At 40.4% G+C, this 20,494-nt stretch overlaps 1 protein-coding gene across 5 annotated transcripts in view; it reads left to right on the top strand.

Moving 5' to 3' along the window:
• CCDC6 (coiled-coil domain containing 6) overlaps window positions 1-20,494 on the top strand; it is a 54,255-nt gene continuing 33,761 nt past the window's right edge. For 2 of the 5 annotated variants that reach the window (XR_008745434.1, XM_055793702.1), the window contains exon 1: window positions 22-364. Coding sequence is in view for 4 of the 5 variants with exons in the window: in XM_055793702.1 (XP_055649677.1) it covers window positions 56-364 (309 nt within the window). In the remaining variant the exon portion in view is untranslated. Of the gene's footprint in view, window positions 365-11,550; window positions 11,736-14,104; window positions 14,203-20,494 lie in introns of those variants that run through there. The other 3 variants (XM_055793701.1, XM_055793703.1, XM_005236862.4) reach the window with 3 other exon arrangements.

Below are 20,494 nucleotides of genomic sequence, written 5' to 3'. Positions count from 1 at the left end.
GCGGGCACCGCCCCCTGCTCGCCTGGCGGCGCGGCGGCGGGCGGGAGCAGCGGCGATGGCGGACAGCGCCAGCGAGAGCGACACGGACGGCGCCGGCGGCAGCGGCGGGGGCGGCGGCCCGGCGGGGCCGCTGACGGCGGGCGGCCCGGCGGCGGGGCCCGGCTCCGGGGTGGCGGGCGGCGGCTCGGGGGGCAAGGCGGGCGGGATCGTGATCTCCCCGTTTCGGCTGGAAGAGCTGACGAACCGCCTGGCCTCGCTGCAGCAGGAGAACAAGGTGCTGAAGATCGAGCTGGAGACCTACAAGCTCAAGTGCAAGGCGCTGCAGGAGGAGAACCGCGACCTGCGCAAGGCCAGCGTCACCATCGTGAGTGCGGGCGGCGCCGCGCCGGGCCCGGCGGCGGGCGGGAGGGCCGGCGGGCGGGCGTGGGGGTGCCCCGCCGCGGGGGTGTCCGCGCAGGGCGGGCCCGGCTGCCGCCGCCCTCCCCTCAGCCCTGCCCCGGCCGCGGCCTTCCCGCCCCGCCGCCGCCGGGCGCCCCCCGCCCCACCCCCCCACCCCACCCTGGGGCGGCGGTGGTCGAGGCGACTTTACCTCAGGCGGGGGCCCGGCTGTCACCGCGGCCTGTCCCGGGGAGGCGGGGGGCTGGCCGGGTCACCCCGCGCCCTTCGCGCTGTCCCTGGGCTCTCGGCGAGGACCGGGGTCCTTGCGGGAGGGGAGCGGCCCGAGGTGGTCCCCCCGCCCCCAGCCCCGCCTGCCCTCCCGGCTCCCCGCGGGGGGCGGCCCGGCCGAGCAGGGGGGCGCGGGGGGCGGCCCGGCGGGGCCTCGGGGTGAGCGGCTGTACGGGCCGCGCAGGGCGAGGGCCATGCTGGGTGTTCCCTGAAGTTTCTCTAAGTAGAGATTTTCTTCGAGTGTGAGCGATCTGCGGAGATTACGGATTGTCGGATCAGCCACTGTGCAGAAATGGCGAGGTGCAGGACAGTGTCTTAGACACGAAGAGGTGTTTGATGTGTTTGTAACGTTCTGTTAGCTGTGGTAGAGTTTCAAGAAGTTATTTGAGAACTCATTTAAAAGAAACCCCTTAAAAACAGCGCAAGTAACACACCCCGCTCTGTCCTGGGAAGAACTCAGCTATCGGTTTATAAGCACTGCAAGGTTAACTTGGAATTAAACATCATTTTATATGATGCACTTAGGCATCAATTCTCAGTAAAGTACATATGAAAGTACAACGAATATGACGTTGTTTTCTTCTCCATGGGTTGAGGGTTAGGAGTTTAGGTTGAGGGGGGGGATTGCTAATTCAGTAGTTAGAATGAGCGTTTAGATGTTGTAATGATCGTGGCCTGCATGCAAACAAAATAGGTAACATGTTAAAGACCAATTGAAGGTAACCCTGATACTTGTGCATGCTGTCCTGTACACCCGTGCCAGCACAGACAGAGAAGCCTGGAAAGTGACCAATCCCACCTGCACGTGCTGGTTGTCTTCTCATATGATTTTTCACAGGGGTTACTTTATTGCAAGTGTAATGGCTATTTTATTGATAATCAGTATTTTCATCGTTGTTACATCTAGCGAAGAAATGGAGCTCGTCTAGGCAAACCTCTCATCTGTTCCCAGTTGTAAGCATTCAGTGTCTAGCAGGATGTGGGCCGGAAGCGTGCATGAAATACAATACAGAAGTAATTTATTCAAGGATGACAAATACAGTGCTAGTTGGGGAAACGTGTGCTTTGTTAATATTTTACGAGAAGAGAATGTGTCTTAATTAGGTAGCAGTGGAGTGCCTTCTGATGTTGAAAGGGGCTAAGACATCTTGTCAGTCAGACATTTTCTCTTTGCCTGTTAGAAAGGCACAGCATCTTTCTGAACTCCTGGTAGGTGAATTGTTTGTAAACGACTTGAAAAAATGTTTGCATGCATTAAAGTTCTTTAGGTGCTGTCTCTAGGGACTGATTATCTTACATTTTCATCAGATTTTAATTTTTAAAAAGGAAGTATTTTTCTTAAATCTAAACCTCAGTCTGTATGGTTTTGACATCTTGGATAAAGAGAGAAAAGGTGTTAGACTTTTAGAGCAACCTGCAGGCTGTCTGGAAAACCGGCATCTTTAGCAGGCACTCTGTCTTTGGTATGCTAAACTGTGTGCACGACTGAGTAAACCACTTCTAATTCAGGAAGTGGCAAAATAATGAATGCAAAACATAACTTTTTTTTTCAGGCCACTGAGACTTTGTGCTGTGGTTTACATAGTCCATAATGTAAACACATTTGCAGTCAAAATAGCTTTGCAATGTGGCTGTAGTATACAAGTGACTAGAGATGAACTTTATTGGAACGTTGAAATGTGTTCCATTTGCATGTAAATGCAGTTAAATAGAAAGTTTCCTGATTTTCTCCATTGTGATTTTGAGCCTTCATCAGTTTACTCCTCCACCAGCCAGCTCAAGCTCTTCGCCGTGTTGCTTTGCTGGCAGACGGGGACTGCATATCAGTTTCCTGTTGTAGACATTGTAATGTCACGAATCAGCTTTGATTTTTATCAAGTGTTGAGGATGAGCTGTGAAGCGCAAAATGAAACCAACAGGTAGCCAAAATAGCAGGTGAAATGACTAAACTTGTGTGCTGTAGGTGAAGGTGACTCCTTGAACTACGTGGCTCTTCATCTGCAAGCCTTTCGCTGTCCAGTGCCACAGAGACTCCTCACTTTCTCTGGCTCCTGCCATTGTCTTTAATGGTTTTAAATAGTTTGGCTTTAAGGTTTACCAGGTAGAAAGTGGTTTTCTTCCTCCTTCCTCTTGTGTTCATGCTGGTGTATTAATATGACATCCTCTTCTTTGTTTCTGTGCTTGTGTGTAGTATTACTGGTGTAAGCGTGGATGTGTATGGTTTGGGAATTAAATAGCTTGCTGCTTAGGATCCTGTTGGTTCTATTTTGTAGTTAACCCTTGTGTCGTAGGGTTGAAAATAAGCATTAATTAAGTGTAGGAGACCTATGTTAAGTAATTGCAGTCAGAAAACTGACTGAGAAAAGGTGTTGTCTTGGCAGGCTTGTATGCTCACTGACTCCATATAAACTGTCCTCCAAAAAAATGTAAAAACAGATGCTGCTTAAATACCAAAATTGGTAAAACTAGCTTGGACTAAGTGTACATCCAAAAAGATGTCTGAACTCTACTCCTTCCAGTAGCCTGAAATGAACATGAAATTATGCGGTTGCTTATGTGCAAGGCTGTGAAATTAAGTAAATATACATGGTAAGTTTATCTCACCTGCTATTATTAGTAACAAATTGTGAAGGAGGGAGCAAGGTGGGGAGGAAGCTAGGTAAATTTATAAAATAAAGTGTTATCTAGCAGTGCAAGAGATTACATGACAAGATGAAAAGTTTCAGATCAAGTATGAAGAAGAAATAATCATGGTCACTTAATCCGTTTGCAGAGAGTTCATTTATATGTATTTAGCTGTCTTTAATTTTATGATCTCAGGGTAGGTTTCCGCAAGGTCTTTTTTAGGAAATGAAATGGATGGTGCCTAGGTGGAAAAATCACACACCTGAAGATCTGAGACGCTGTGTATTTGAGATGTGAAGTAGTGAGTTTTGGTTATAGTGCTGCATTACCAGAAGTGTATTTCCTGTGTGAACTTCCTTAATTTTTTTGTGAAAGATGTCTAACAAGGAGTTGTTGTATTTAATGGGCTAAGCCTGGGACAGCACGATTTCTCCATTTAAATAAGAGTACCTTCAAAACTGGGTGGTGGTGGTGGGGTGACTGCTTTTCAAAAGATGAAATTATTGTGTGTGACAAAAGCTGAAATAATTCAGCTGGGTGTAGGTATGTCTTGGTCAGGAAGTTTCTGTTGAAGTCAGTAGAACTTGGGGTTCTAACTTCTTTTTTTCTGCTTTTCAGTGTTTGATGTGACGAAGTCATCCTATTTCAGTGAAAGCCATGTAATGTAACCTTTAACTGATACTGAAGCATTTTGGTTTTCTTTGTTACTGTTCTGAACTGACAGGCCTCATGCAAACAGTGCTTTTAATAACAAAAGGAGTTTTAGTCCCTGGTTGCTACAGGTACATGCATGCTTACTCTTGGATGTTACATTCAGTAATTAAACTTGTGTAAATTGGCCTACTATACTCAGGCATCTTCTGTAGTGTTAGAAAATTTTAGTAAGCCTTATTTGGTTATTTGTGGGTTTTTTTTTTTAACTGATGTGGAGATAGCGTATTTGAGAAGCCTTAATTTAAAAATATTCGTGCTCCAGAAGGCTTTATGTAGCAGTTGTAATGCTTTGTTATATAGATCTTACAATACAAGAACAGTTTCTCAGTTTTGGTGTGTCATCCCATCCCCTGCCCCACAGTGTGCTTTGTAGTGAAGGGAGTTATCTTAGAAAGCCCAATTCATGGTGCTGTGTGGAGCCTCCAACAGGATCATCAATTCAGATGGGGCAGTCTGATCTAAAACGCTTATGGCATAAGCAACACTTGGACACTGGCTTTTGTGAGCTTGCTGTGAGTTATTGCTGTCTGGTAGTGACTGCTGCAGCACTTGCTGGCAAGGGGTGTTGGGACATGGTACTGCTGTAGGCTGCTGTGGGTTGCGAGTGGCAGTATTTTACTGAGACCTCTGCTACCCTTGTCTCTAGCTAAACTTGTGCCTCTGCACCTTGGCTCTCAGCTTGACTTTTTTTATTCCTTGTGTGTTAGCAGGGGGCTGTTGCATCTCCTGGCTTCTTGGTGTCCTCTGTATTTCTGCAGAGCAGTAAACAGCCTCCCACCAGCTGGGAGAAACAATGGAAGAAAAAGCCTTACTCAGCTCCTGTTTCCTTGCCCCTATTTACAAATCCTGAAGAAATTTGTTGCTTTCAGTAACAGTCATCTGAAAACAAACAGGCTTTCGGGGACTTGCAGATTGGAAAAATCTTGTGTGTTATCATAGACTTGTTACAGTTTTCTCAATAAACAATCAGATATAGGTTCTGGAAATAAATATGGTTTTAACGTTTTTTTTCTCAAGGAATTGTGTGGTGGCATTTGTGTGTATGCACGAGATCTGCTGTTGCAGGTCTTAATGGAAAATGTCAGCTTGGATAGATAGTTTGGAGTGAATGGGTGTGCTATATTGTTGAAAATCTCCTGCAAAAATGCTTTTTAACAGCTTTTTTCTTTCCTGGAGTTTGCAACAGAATTTCAAAGCAGAACACCTGTTTCAATACAGTATAGGTCTATTAATAGTATAAGAAAGGGTGGGACAGGCTAACTGAATTGAAATATGAACCTTTAAAAGGTGCTCACTTAAGGGCACAGAGATGAATGAAAGAAATAGTAGTGGCTAGAGGTAAAAAGCAAACTAAGAAAGCAAAGATATTAATGTTTTAAGAGGTATGTGTAAGTCTGTTATTTACTCTTTATTTTAAAGTAGGTCTTGTTTGCGTGAAAGAGGCTGACTTGCCATTCCATGATGTCTTCTGTAGATGCAAGAAACCTGCTTGGGACTTCTGTATCCAGTTGCATTGTTTGTAACTGATTTGTCGCAGGACTAAACTAAAAGTCTAACTCAAAAATAACTTTAGAAATGCTTTGCTTACCTGCTTTTCAGAGTAAAGATAACATTGTTACTAAGATTGGCAAGCTCATGTACACTGAAACTCCATCCAAAATTTTTCAGGAAGAGCCGGCACATAGGAAATGAGTGTCCTCTAACAGGTTTACATTTGCCTCAGATTCTCAAGAAGTTTCTATTGAGCTTCTACAAAATGTCTGTAAAGGAAAAAGGAAGCTTAGTAATACACTACAGTGTTAACTGTTTTGGCCCTAAGGTTAACATGGCAAAAGCAATGCTACTTGCTCTGCGACTGGTGAACTAATAGGAGAAAGGTGTATTATCATCTACATCCATTTGGTAGTTATGCACAGCCACAGCATATCGAGTTCCCAGGGAAAAGCATTGTCAGTGCAATGGTAACTGCACATTACCATTTGTCTGTGTTGTAGGATGCCTTCAGTGCTGGTTAAAAAACAGGCAAAAAACACAGAAAAAGTAATGTTTCTGAACTTCATATGTCTAATAAACAGGCGTGCTTATACTTTCAGGGAGTTTAAGGCTCCAGAGGGTTACTAAATAGTCTGCTTTGATTTGTGTCACATCTTCATGTTTTTCTGAGTTGTTCCTGCATTGAATCTTGTAACTTACCTTGAAATGTGTCTTTGGGAAGGGTATCCAGTTTTAATTTGAAGACATGCAGAGGTGAAGAACCATTGTGCTTGGGAAGGCTCTGGTGTCCTACCTCTGGTTCTTCCCATCAGCTTTGTTGAGGCTGAGCTGTTGGTTCCTGCTGTGCCTTTTGGCTATGTTAATGAATTTTCTGGCTCCTTGGCTTTCTCCTTAGGAAGGCAGAGACTGTAACAGGCAGCTTCTAGTTTACTTCGACAAACTGAACTATGCTCTTGGGCTCTGTGATGCTGGAAATCAGATGTGCTGGATTAATATGGTGCGGGTACATGATGTGCTGATCTAGTCTAAACACCCTTTCCTGCTTCAAATTTGCACAAATGTTTCTGATAGCTTAATTTAGAGCTGACAGACTTTATTTTTCTTCTGGTATCATCAGTTGTCTTCTGTGAGCTTACCATTGTGTGCTCTGGCTGATTTGGCAGAAATGCAGTAGCACGCCTGTGCCTCTTCCAGGTCTGATTTGTACTGCTGGGCTGTCCAGTGGCACTTCATTTGGTGCTAATAATTGTGAATTCTTAGTGTCGGGAAGGGTATTTTCCCATTTTCTGGGTTTTTTTGAGGCTCTCTTCTTTTATGCCTCTGTTTTTTTCTTCACAAAGGGGTACCAACCCCTTAAATTTCTTTCCCTCACCCCGTATCAATTTTGCCAATGGGATGTGCAAAAGTGAAGGTGAGCTGTCTCTCTGTTGGACCTTGAGTAGCAGTCTGTTTTACGGCATCACACATGAAGCTAATACAGAGGTGGTGTTTGTTCTGTTTCTGTGTGTCTGTTCTCCGAGAGAATCCTTTGGTTTGTGGGATTCTTTTTTTTTTTTTTTTTTTTTTTTTCTTCCCAGAAGCTCAGCTTTGGTAAAATGAATTTGTTCCAAATGGAACAAAATGTGAAGGTGTCTGTTCTCTCTTATTGTTTCTTACAGGCTTGCTTATCTCAGTCTCCCAGAGTTCATCAGAAATGACTTACTGAAGAATAATGTGCATGAATATTTAGAACAAGATTATGTTTACTACATATTTGTGTGAAATTTCTAATGAAATTTCCACTGACAAGTATTTTTGAGGTCAGTAAGCCACTTTGGAAATCCTGCTGTATACTTTGATTATTTTATAACCATTTTTAAATAATGTATGGCATGTATTTCTAAATCAAAAAGTCATATGGGTACCATATACACATCCTACACCTTTGCGGTTGTCTTTATTACAAATAGTCCTTGGCTGAAAGATGAATCTGCTTATCTGCCACAACTTGTTCTCTATGAAACCATGCTGAATGACCGTTTTTATGTTTCTGTCCTTTATACAGTAAATTAATTTGTTTCCAGTATTGCTATTGGGTTGATACCAAACTGTGATAACCATCTGTGTCTTACTTGCCTTTAAATATTACACAACAGCTCCACTTTTTTTTTTTTTTTTTTTTTTTTAATCTGTTACCTTATTGATGTTCCTGTGTTTAATAACGATGGAATGTCTTCAGTCAGTAGGAATACTGGTATATTGCTCTGAATTACTTTGGGGATAGATGTGAAATAAGAACTGAGATTTTAGAATGCTTTGGGGAATTTTTAATAATGCAAAGTTCTTGGTGTTTCTGTGGGCTTGCTATTCTGCATAGAAACTAATTTTGCTTTTCTCTTAAGTGAACTTTCTCATTGAAGTTGTATTGAGTTATATGTCAGAACTGGTTTGTAGTCAGCTGTTACTTTACAAACGCTGTTTAATGTTGGGTTTGAACATTTACTGACACTAATGGCTGTTCTTTCTTAGTCTATCTCCAGTGATTTAAAAACATTCTGAAGGAGAGAGATGTGTTAGCTTTTTCTGCATTGTACACCTAGCAACATACTTGTTTTAACTGAAGAAATGTTAAAAGTGTGCTACTGCTGTATATCTGCTAGAAATACTTAATGATTATATTTTTCCCCGCTAGTACGGTATGGGTCACTTGCCCAAATTAGTATTACCAATACCAAGAGTTTTGCATCTTTCACATCTGCTGGTTTAGATGGTAGACTAAAACGTTAGGATTTTTAGAGGTTCTAGCACTGTTGCTAATCCCAGTCTTGGAAAGCTAGTATAGACAAGACTAGAATAATTTCTAAATCCTGGAAGTTCTGTACTTCATTTTAGTTGTGATTTTGACTGTAATGGAGTTTGAATTTTAATGCTGATTTCAAAAAATGAAGGAAAGTGATTTTATTTTTTTTAATACTTTTTTTCCCAGAGTATGTGTATGGTCTGTAGTTTTCTTGGACTATTTAATTCCGTTTACTTGTCCTCATTGATTGTTTCCTCCTACTGCTGATACTGACTTCAGTTAATATTATTAAAATTGTTATGTTCAAAGTCTTTAGTTTTAAGTGTTGGTATACATGGCGTGTATTTTCTTCTATGGACTGTTAGTGCTGAAGCTGCTTGTAGTAAATGAGGAAATAATACTGGTGTGTGTCACAGCTGTGGTGAGCAAGCTGAGGCATCTGCTAGAGACTTCAACAAAATGTTTTGTTTTCATGCTGCACCTCATAAGGTGTGCTTGGGTGGGACTTCAGGTGAGGACTGGAAAAGCAGAAAATGCTTGGAATGGTGACTCCGTGGTGGCTGCAGACAAAGCTGGTCAGGCAGTTGGACTTAGGGGTGCTGCATGAGGGTGGTTTCCCACAAAGAGATCTTGAAATGTGATTGGAATGAGGAAACAAGACTGTACTCTCTCCTCAAAAGGACTGCAAGTCATCAGCAGTAGACATCTGATGTATTTCAGCAAAGCCTGGTAAAAGCAGTGGAACAGTTGCTTTGCTGCTCTTTTTTGGGCTGGGGGTAGGAGGAAGTTGCAGAATTTAGCAGCAGCAGAAGAGATGAATCCTTTCTTTCTCTTAAAGAAAAAAAATCCCAAACAACTATAGGATGATAATACTAGGGACAGAATGTGCAAATTTGAATTATGTACAAGATTTGGGACCTAAACAGAATGAACGGAAAAGAGACACAAGCATGCTCTGGAAAAGAGGCAAAAATACAATATAAAGCAAGTTCCCATGAATCTGTAATAGAAAACATTCCTATGATGTCTTGCTTCCAGGGCAGCAGCCTGGGGGTGTCCAGAAGGGAGCATCTCAAGTTCTACTACTTCAGTCAAGTCCTTCTGTCTGATTGAAGAGGTGTCTTCGTTTTAATCGTTACTTAACTGTTACTGTTCCATTTCAAAGTATTGGATAAGAGAATGCAGCAAAACCAAAGGCAAGACATTTGAGGTGAACTATTCCACAGTAAAAATGCAAGTATCTAAGTAGGAAGCCCCAAAGCACAAATCATAGATGTGCAGGTTTCACATCTCTCTGTCATGTCCAAGGACTCCTTCATGAAAGCTAAAGAAAAGTATTTATAGAAACATTGAAGCAATTTTTAATCCTGAGACTTGAGTTTGTAATTTTTTCAATTTTCAGTTAAAATACAGAGATTGTAGGCTATTTGTTGTCTATGAGGACAGTCTTTTCAGCTCCTGAGAGTCCTCTATCCCTTCATGCCTTCCATTGCAGCCATTTTGTTCCTGGAAAAAAGGGTATTCCCTCAGTTCATAGTCTGATCTGTAGTTCGTGGAGAAACTCTTAGGATAAGGCCTTTTCTTCCCTTATTAACTCTGAATTCTACTTTCTTTGAAATTTCATCTTCTGTGCGTTAATATTTCACGCAATCTGTTTTTCAGTTTGTGGTAGGCTTAGTGAGTTAGATGAGTATCTCTTCAGCTCTGCTGTAGATTGAACCAGCCTAGCAGTGTTTCAGCTGCCTGTAAAGCTTCCTCAGATGCTTTAATTCTTTAAACTGCCTAAAAGTTTGATGTTTTTGCTTATTACTGTAAAGTTAAGGTCTTTTTAGTTCCTTTATCGTTGTATATGCAAATCATATTTAAAATTTCTACCACATATATAAATAATTCCCACAATGATACACTTTGGTCCTAAATAGAAGTGTAGATGTTTCTTAACAAGTCAGTATAAAACCCAACAATGTTCAGTGGGCTGTGGTATGAATTTATACTTCTTTCTGTGCCTTACAGTTTGATTTCTACTTTCAACAGAGGCTGTTGGAAGGCTTTTGGGTTTTTTTTTGGTAGTGATGGGATTTCCACTTTGTTTCCCTTCACTTTCAAATAAACAGCAAAAGCAGTTACTCTGAATTTTGCAAAATGTAGGGGGTTTAATTGTTGTTTTTACAAGAGCTTTAAACAGTATGCGGTTTTCATAGCTGTTAAAAATGAAGAGTAGAAATATTGTCCTGGCTAGTGTTGCCAGGAATTGATTCGTTAGGCAAAAGCCCTGTCCTCACAGACCTTGAAATCTTGGTTGGGTTAAGAGGAGGGACACCTCCCGAATCCTTTTTCAAGAGTAAATTTAACCTGAGATGTAGATCTGCAAAAAAACTCCCTTTTGTTTGAAAATTGAGACATGTAACTGGAAATTCTTGCTCCATGGGTGGAAAGGTGGATAGACATTTCTTAAAAAAATCTTAGACCTACTTCTGCAGTTCTGTGTGGAGTGAATATTCAAGGATGATTCTGTTCCACAACCTCCCATCCTGCAAAACTCTGCAGAGATCAGAGACACAGGGTACAGGGCAAAGAACATGTTTTTTCATATGCCTCATCATATTTTCATACACTAAATCGATAGACTTGCTGCTTGTCTTGAAAGCTGGAAGAGAGATTTCTCTTCAGAATACAGTGGTATGTACTGTAAAATGTCCAAACTGTAGAGAAGGAAAAAACAAATTATTACTCCACTCACTGACCCCTAGGAGGGGTAAGTAGAAACATTTTTTTGCTGTGATGGAGTTAGAGCTAATGTGTCTTGAATTGGGATGGGCAATGTGTTGTTTACTTCGGGAATGTGTTGGTTTGGAACAAGGTAGTATTATAATCAGTAACAAGCTTTGTCTCCAGCACTTGTGGATTGCTGAGAAAGTGTTTCTATAAGAAAGCCAATGTGTGTAAGCGGAAGTTAGGGGGAGATTTTAAAAGAGGTGCTCTTGAGAGGTTAGTTATTTTGAGTGACTAGGGATATCTTGCTAGTGTGGGGAAAAACATTGCCATCTCTAATGATTGTCTAAGTTGTATTTAAGCTAAACAAAAACCCAACAAAAAAAAGAGGGATTAAAGAAAGTGGATCAAGAAATTACATGGTGAGCATGTCATGGTATAGTTTGGAAATCACAGAAGTGGATTTTGATATGGTAGTTGTCCTCCCTGGTTTTAATAAATCTGAAGGAAGGCAGGTTGATAGATGTAGATATGCCACAGGTTGTACACACCTGAAGGAAGGATCTTCAAGTGCTGAAGGCCACTTGGATCTAGAAAAGAAGGATCTTGAGTACACAGGCTGTTTGAGCTCAGGACCCAGTCTGGAAGTGAGGAAACCTGCAGTTTTCTGCCTGGAAACCAAGAGAGTTGCTGATACGTGGGAGGTGCCATGCAGCAGTGGTCTGACACCTTCTGCCTGGAAAAGGTGGGTATAACAGAATTATCCTTTGACTCTTAGTATACACTCTCATGAAGAAAAACAAGTGTTTCACATTTGTGTACTTGCAAAGAAGAGAGCTGCATAAAGTGAAGTAGGATTTTAATGAAGATTATTTGGGGGGCTGACTATTACATCTCTGCTCCCTGCTTTTGTTTGTGCTCTTTTGTCTTTGAATAGAGAAATGGTTGTGGCAGCAAAGCTACTTTTAACAATAGTTTGCTGTGGTTGCAGAAGTTTGTTATTTTAAAACACAGCTCAGTGCCTGTTAGCACCAACATACGTGCCTCTGAACAGAAGCTGTGTTGTAAATTAGTCATCTAATAGTCTATTCTTCTGCTGAACCTTTTGCTTTTCCTGCTCTGAAACTTTGGGGGTTTGCAGTATTGAGTTTGCTAATTGATCAGTCCAGCAAAGTGGACTAGGTGATGTGTGGGTGTGTCGAAGATGAATGGCAATTCATAAGTGCGCAGAAAACAGGCAAAGTATTTAAAATACGTTATTAAGCATTTGTGCATTAGAAATCTGATATTGCAGAGTAATTTGGTTTGATTTGCAGCAGTACTACATTTCTTGCAGTGTCTAGTATTGAGTGGTGGTGTTGCTGATATTTATGCTCTTGTTGATTACTGGTTGCTAAGTAGCATGACACAGCCAGGTTACGTTAAACTTGAGTGTTTTAGATGCAAGTCAAACAAAACCACAGCATTTTAAAAGGATGGTAATTCAAATGATCATGCAGGGTATGGAAAAAAAGTTAAAAACAAACGAACAACACCAGAACCAACAGAATAGTATATACTACATCAGTAGCTGTAAGTAATTTGATTTTTTTTCTAACTTTCATGTCCAGAAACCTGCATGTTCAAAAATTCATGCAAGCTAAACATAAAACTACAAATCTAGTTATTTATTTATGTGCATCTTTATGATATTTTTCAGCAGGTTTTATATTGAGGCGTAACAAAAGCAAAACCTGTTCCATGTGCTTCTGTATTCTATTTGTTTTACACTTATTGATTAACTAGCGAACTATTTACAGTACAAAAAAAATGCCAGTAAAACAGTAGTGTCACTGGCAAAGAGATAAGTAAAAACGTCTTTCAAGTAGTTATCAGTAAAGGATTAATACAGAAATCTATTTCAAACCTTGGTTGACTGTTTGACAGTGTAGTTTTAATTTGTGTTGGCTGGTTTTGTCAATGTAAATCTTGAGTTGGGTATGTGCTAAGAAAAATGTGGAAGGCCCTAGCAAAGCACAGTACCTTCTGCTGGAGTGGTGTTGCCTAACCTTTGTGCTGGGAATGGTCACTTTGCCTCTGCTGGGCTCAGAATGGAGCTGTGTAATACGGCCCCATTCTTAGTGCCTTCCAGGCTGTGTTTGCGTGTGCAGTCATTGCGATCTTTCTGATGAACATTTAACATGTATCTTGAAGAAATATTTTGCTAGTATGCAGTGAACTTGAGGACTTGGGAGAGCTGGACTTGTTGCTTGTATGCACCATACTTATTTTACACATGCGTTGGAAATCTGCTACTGAAAACGCAAGAAGTGCAGGAAATGTATACTTTGTGTGCATGTGCAGTGATGAGACGGAGAAACAGCCTCATGAAATAGAGCCATTTGGAAAGGTCTGTGGGCTAGATTTAATTTTCCTGCTAGGTCATTCCTGCCTTAGCTTGTAACTTCTGTTGGCTCAGGTTACAGCTCTTGTGTACTGGAAGCAGAGACTCCAGCCCTGATAACTGTCTGGGAGCTTGTTCTACATGATGATGTTTAAGCAACAGAAAAATGAGTGCTATAAGCATGTATCGAATGAGTAGTCAGATTGTTAAGGTTGTAACATCACGCGATTAAAAAAGGAAATGTTTAATATTTGCCTGTACAACCTTGCTACCTTTCCTTTGTGGTGCATTATTAACATATAGCCCTTAATTACATTAAAACTTGCAAAACAGCATGTGGTCATAGTTAAACTGTGAAGTAAAAGTCATTTGAGGTTTGACACATTTTTCTAGACTCTATCTTGAAATTTTTTTGTCACAGAAAGTGTGGCTTTTTCACATGCTGCATTTGTATTAACTGTTTAATGCCAGTATTTTGATATAGTAAAAACCCTTGACGAGAGTACGCTAATGTTTTTTTAATCTCTTTTGAAGGAAGGCATTTAAATTATTTAAGTAAATTCAGGAATTGATTGTGTTATGAATTTCATATTGCTTGTTATAGCTTGTTTGTAGTGAACCAAATGCATTAATTTTATAAATATTTGTTTGTGAAATGAGCCCTGTTTTCATAACTTGCTTATTTCGTTTTCACCACTTGTATGTTTCAGTTCTGCAAGTTTCTTGCAAGTCAGCATCACAATGTAGAGAGAGAAGCTATTTTAAGTGTTTACAAACCTGAAGTGGAATGGAATTGCATACCATCAACCGGTTTACTTCATTGCTGATGGTTAGAGATTATTTAGCATGTATGAATACTGCTGAATTTCTGTGTTTAAGAAGCTGGTCAGTTATGAGGGCTCTTTTAAAGGGCTATTCCTTGTGTGGCTTTCCAGAGCACAAGACATATGCACCTATGTCTTGAAGGTAAATGATTTTTTGAGAGAAATTCTCATAAGGCATGAGGGATGTTAAGCTGAAAACATGTGATCACGGTTAAATCTGACTTGGAAGTAAAATGTAAGTCTTCTGTCATTTGACTCTGCTCGTTTCTCTAGTCAGTCTGTGACCACTGCGGATTCATATGGCAATGTGCTGGATCACTGGGTAGGCATCGAGTGAAAAACTTGCTGTGACTGGAGTTAGCAGTAGGAGTGTTGTGACAGAAGCATTTTGACATGTCCAGCCAAAGCTAGACTGACCTTTTAAAAAGGAGGCGGGGGATGAATAAAGGGGAGAGAAAATTTCCAACTGTAAATGGAGATTAAAAGGAACTCTTATATACCTTATATACCCTTTAAATAATTACCTATCATACAAGTGTTCTTTTATTATTATAATGAAAAGCACATACCTATTTTTCCTCTCTTACAGCAGAACTTATCTACTGAATAGCTGAAATGTAATAGGGAGTTGGGTTTTGAGGTAGTTCTGCATGTGACTTTAATGTTGCATGACAGGTAACATTTAGAGTAGCTGAAGTAATCAGGCTGAGGTTCAACACTGATCTTAATTATTGTTTATTTTTTTTCACAGTTAGTGGGGTTTGGAAATAACATCTGAGCTTGTAAGTTTGTGGGTTTTTTAAAAAAACCAAAGTTTGTATATATTTTTATATATATATATATGTATTGAGTATACCCGAAGATAAAACCACATGCTTCTGCTATTAGTGTACCTCTGTTACTCCTAAAAATGCATCTTAAAGAAAGGAAAAGAAAAAAAAAAAAAAGAAAAAATACAAATGAAACAAGTACTTTTATTTCGGAACTGAGGAAGCGACCCTGGGGGTTGCCATAGATTAAGCAGGAAATCACACTACAAATTGAACCCAGAACTTGAATTCCAGCTCACCACTTTAACCGCGAGAACATTCACTCTCTTTTTCTCTGCAGACCCAGCTGAAAAAGGTACCTTTACTTGGGGGGAAGGCTGCACCCATGTCATACTAGGACTTTGGTCAAAGTTCCTTGTCCTTCAGCCTTTAGAGGTAGAAGGGTGCTGCTGGGCAGTTGCGATAGTTGGCAGTAGTGTGAGCTGTTAGTCTCTTGAGTTACTGTTGCCTTCTTTTCTTGGTGTCGTTCATATTTCTCCTTGTCTGAAAAGCACATTGCATGCAGTGTGCTTGTTTAAGGTGCAGCTGGAAGTTTCATAGGAAAAAATAGCTCCAGCCTGGGAGAGCTGCAGTGTAAAAGTTCCTCCTGTAAGGGAACAGTATCAGCTCATTGGAATATTTAATCATATTTGTAAACCAGTAGTTTTCCGTACCATTTTAAACTGGTTCCAGAAAGTACAGCCAGAGCAGTAACTTGAGATAGTACTGCTGGAGGAGTGTGTATTTCAGGAGAACTGGGAAACTTAGATTTTATTTTATACAAGAACTACATATTCTAAAATCATGCCACTGTAACTTTCTGTACTTCACGCCCTTTTTACTTCATTGTATTTTTTAGTAGGACTTTTGGAAAGACTGTTTTCTGAAGTGACAGCTTTAGTTCAGTGTAACATGTGCAGCAACTGAGATCATCTCTTCCCTAAGCTGACCCAACCTTTCAGTCTATATTCAGTAGCTAAGATTGAGTTTCTTGTGTACAGCAACCCGTTTAAACTACTCTTCAGCTCCATCTGCAGGCTTATATTGTCCATAGGGTCCTGTCAACAGAAATTGCCCCATAAAAAGATGGATGAATTGCCTTAGAGGTGAGGGACCTTCAAGAGTGGATTAGATCAAAACAGTGCTTGGTAGACTGCCTCCAACAAGATCCGCTGAAATCTAGTGTCACGTCTACTCTGGATGGTACTGGAGACAGGTGGTGCTTTGCCAGCATGCAAGCTGGGCATGCTTGGCATCTGGTGCTCAGGTGGACCGAGTGTAGGTGACTGGAGCAGTTTGTGAAACACTTGTTACTGAAATCGTGTCTGAAGTGAGAGCTGAAAATAAAGTGCAAGAGGTTGGACTAGATGATCTTTAAGGTCCCTTCCAACCCAAACCATTCTATGATTCTATGAACTTGTTTGTGTCAAATCACTGATTAATATTGTAGTGATACTGACTAAGGAGCAGGTATTAATTGTGACTGTTGAACCTGCTTACTTACTGTGCGGTATCAGGAAGGTTTATGAAGCATTTAGAAGAGCTACATGGGGGAAGAAGGGGAGCTGTTATTTGTTTTATTATTCTTCTTATATTATATAATTTATTTTTTGTTATTCCACTGTGTTCAAGCTGATGCTTCATCGGAAATACTGGATTTTGCTCCTTCATAAAGTAGTGCCGCTAGGGCAATGTGGTTGGGGAATGGTCCAGTGACAAAGAGAGATCCCACTGTAAGCAGAAGCTGCTGCAGGTACTAGGAGCAAGAGGGCAGAGGGAAATCTAGCAGTGTGAAGTTGATCTGCTAAAGGTGTATTTACAGGAAGAACTGAAAGCAGAAAAAGATTTTAACACTAAAATTTCACAGTTTATGCTAGTATATACAGCATGTAGAAAAATAAATTCTAATGAGATTCACTCAGTGTGATACTCAGTTACTATATGAAGTTTAGGAGAAAGATGTTTCTTAATTCTTTTTATATTTGCTGATTGGATTGTAAGTTCACAAGGACAGATTTTTGCAACTTCACACATTGGCTCTATTAGGATCAGGATTTCATGTGCTAGCACAGTAGAAGTAATAGGATTTTACTTGCTAGAAAATAGGAAGAGAATGTGTGTTTTATGTGCATGAGGTGCTTTTTTCCCCCCTCTTCATTCTTGATTTCATGCAAAATAACATGATAGTCTTTGCCATTTATGATCTTGACCACAATAATAACAGATTTTCCGTAGTGGATGCATCCACGAAATACTCTGAGTTAGCTATACGTGGAGTTTTGAGACGTAGTAGACAGGTGGATGTGACTGTGGTTATGCAGAAAATCTGTGGTGGACAATCTGTGCTTGTTTCAGGTTTCCAGAGACTGACTTGATCAGGTGTTATCATTTTATATCACTCAGCACCTTAGCAATTTATTTTGTAATACAATGCACAGAAACAGAGTAAATTGCTGTTAGTGTTTTTGGATGTTGAATGTTACATGAATAATAGAGGAAAAAAACCCCAAAACTCTGTACCCTCATAGAAGACCTACTGTCTCTGATTTCCATGCTCTGTTTCTCTTTTTTTGCTGCTCATATCAGAGCCTCTTTTCAAATGCAGTTATGTAATAAAAAGGCAGATTATCCATATGGAAAGACAATGTATACACGTGCGAAAAATATTATAGTGGCAGAGTCTGTACAAGAAATAGGATTAAAACCTGAATTTTTTAAATGAGTGTTTTACAACATCAGTTTGATTATGGGCTGAATGAGTAACAGATTGCAAGATTTGTAGGCCATATTAAGGTAAACATGAATGATTTTATTACTTAGGATAATTGAACTATCTGCAGGTAATGGATAACAAGATGAAGAGAAAGTTTCAGAATTAAATTACATGGATTTAGAAGAAATACAGGAATGTATGATTATTTTTTTATTAAAAAGTTTGTTGAATTTGCTGACCCTTGGGTAATTTAAGTGGACATTCATTGTATTAAATATGATTTGTGGATATCTGGAACTTACACTTCATACTTAGATTTTTCAGGTTCCTGTTGTTTTTCAGTTGAGAAATACATTCTTTGTGTAATGGAGGCAGATGTAATCATACTCGGCTTTTCCTTTGAGCCAGTTGAATGCAAGCTGGTGTCCTGCATGGTGTAGGCAAAGGGGGTTGTGGCAGCGCAGTTTAAACAGGTCTAAGTTGTGGCTGTTCATTGTTTCCGCGTGCCAGCACTCTGCCTGTGTGGTATGCCAGTTTAGGAAGCGGATCCAGGAAAGAAAAATGGGGGGAGGAAGGGAAAGGATTAGGTTTTGGGTGTCTCCTTCTGCCTGTGCTGGCCTGCTGCCTGGCCACAGGAGCACCTGTGCAAGCACAAAGGAGGGGCATTGCTGTTTGGCTAGGAGTGGGCTGGGATCTTGGCAGCCTGTGTTCATGTTGGCCTAAGCACCCATCATTAATGTAACACCAAGATCTGTCTGTGAAGTGTTGTGCAGTCTTGGTGCTGTAATAATGTGATTTTAGAGCTTTTGATTGGTGCAAAGTATGAGCAGAACAAATCTGTGCAAGTTAGAAATGAACAGAAAATAAAGTAGAAATACCCCGATTCTTTGGTTCAACCCAGTGCTTTCTAATTTAATTTTAGGTAAGCTTGGTCTCTGTTACTGTCTTTTATTGTCTGAACCATTGAAAAGCAGACACCAGTAGAAATCCCGTGTAGTGAAGGCAATGGAGGAGTTGATTTTGGAATAGCATGCATGAATTTTAACAATTTGAGGACAATGAACCCTTGCAATTTGACTTGTTTACTCTGTTCCAAAATGTCTCTGAAGGTGCAAGATTGCTAGTAGCTCTAAGTAAAAGCCACATTTAGAAAGTGATAGATGATGTTACTGAGATTAGTTAGATTCCTCAAGTTTTAATCCTCTGAGATGTGAGCTGACAATTCAGCATTTCTTCAGAGTTCTCGGACAACTCTGCAGTGCCTTGATCTGGCAAGTCATAAGACCGATGCTGAATGTGCTGGGGTAGCGGTTCTCTGCTATAGAGTTGCACAACGTTAGAGCAGAGGTATTGTGCAGGACCTAAGCTAATAAGCTGTGCCTGATCTTTTCTTTATCTTTTTTTTTCTTTTTTTTCCAGGTTGAGTTTGTGCCAGCTCAGCTGGTGACAGGGAGAAGGGAGCTAGTGGCAGACAGGTAGTAAGAAAGAGCCAAGAAAAGAGCAATAGAGATGGGAAAAGACACAAGAAGGCAGGGATAAAGATGTGAAGAGAAGGAATTAAAGAGTTTATGTTCTTTAAGTAACTTTTGTAGGCATGGAAGGTGTCTCTGTTGAAGTAATTGACTCTTGGACTGCTAGGGAATATATCATTCCAGTTAACAATCACTGACATAATGAAATCTTTTGAGCATTTTCCAATGTACAATATGGATAAAGAGATGGTTATTTTGGCACATTTTGGGCAGAAGATTATGGAACTAAACTTTCAGCAAAATTCTAATTATGTGTTTGTTTCAGTTCTTATTTTCCTCTGTCGAATTTTACTGAAATAAAACTTACTGAATCTTTACATATTGTAAGCTATAAACTGGTATAATTTTATTAGAATCAGGGCAGATCACAAACCTGCAGTTCAGGTGATGTGGATTTCATTGCAGAGGATGAAAACATTCCTCAAAACTACATTGTCTCATTTGTTAAATGTGGTGGGTTGGCAATTCTTTATTTCTGTCATTCTGTTGTTCTGGGCTCTGTTTGGATAGTGGAATTAAGGGTTGGCTCTACCCGTTTGTAGCTGTGACCTTTCATTTGCTCATTGGAAATACCCTTCATGTCCTTTTAGAGCACACTTCCAAAAGATAATTTCTGTATTGCATTTATCAATTTTCTAATATGTACGTTAAAAACCTATACAAACATCTGAACTGTAGGGAATGTGAGGAGCAAGCTCACAAGCTGGCTTTCTGTGGAGCAGTCCCTAGGTGCTAGGGGAGTGCTGAAATGGAAATGGTAGTCTTTAGTGGTTCTTCATGGGGAAGATTTCCAGAGTAGCTCTCTTGTGTAATTTGGAAATCCTCAGGGTAAAGCTACTGCATGGCATTTTGTAAAGTCGATGATGTCGGTAGTGAAGTAACAGTTCTGAGAAGTAATATGTGTTTTTTCCTGGGCTGGTGGCTTTGTAGAAACCCTTGTGAGATGAGCTGTGATATTGCAGCTCAGAGGCAAGGCATAACTGGGTGAAAGAATAAATGCATTATTTTAACTCATAGAAAGAAGGGCTGCACTATAAAGGATCCAGAAGGCATGGTGCTGAATGCAGCAGTCTCAGAGTTGTGCTTCAGATTGTAATGAAGAACATTCAGAGAGGAGTTTGTTTTCAGGGACAGAGTAGGTAAAAGTAGGTATCTGTGAATCAGTAATGCTTTTATGAGTTTAAAATGTTGAGGAGTTCGTGCATTTCGTTGGAGAGACGCCACTTCAAAGCACCAGTGTAGT

The sequence above is a fragment of the Falco peregrinus genome, chromosome 1 (assembly GCF_023634155.1).
Source record: "Falco peregrinus isolate bFalPer1 chromosome 1, bFalPer1.pri, whole genome shotgun sequence".
Taxonomy (NCBI): Eukaryota; Metazoa; Chordata; class Aves; order Falconiformes; family Falconidae; genus Falco; species Falco peregrinus.
The sequence above is the reverse complement of the archived record's forward strand: the minus strand, read 5'-3'. Positions and strand labels throughout refer to the sequence as shown.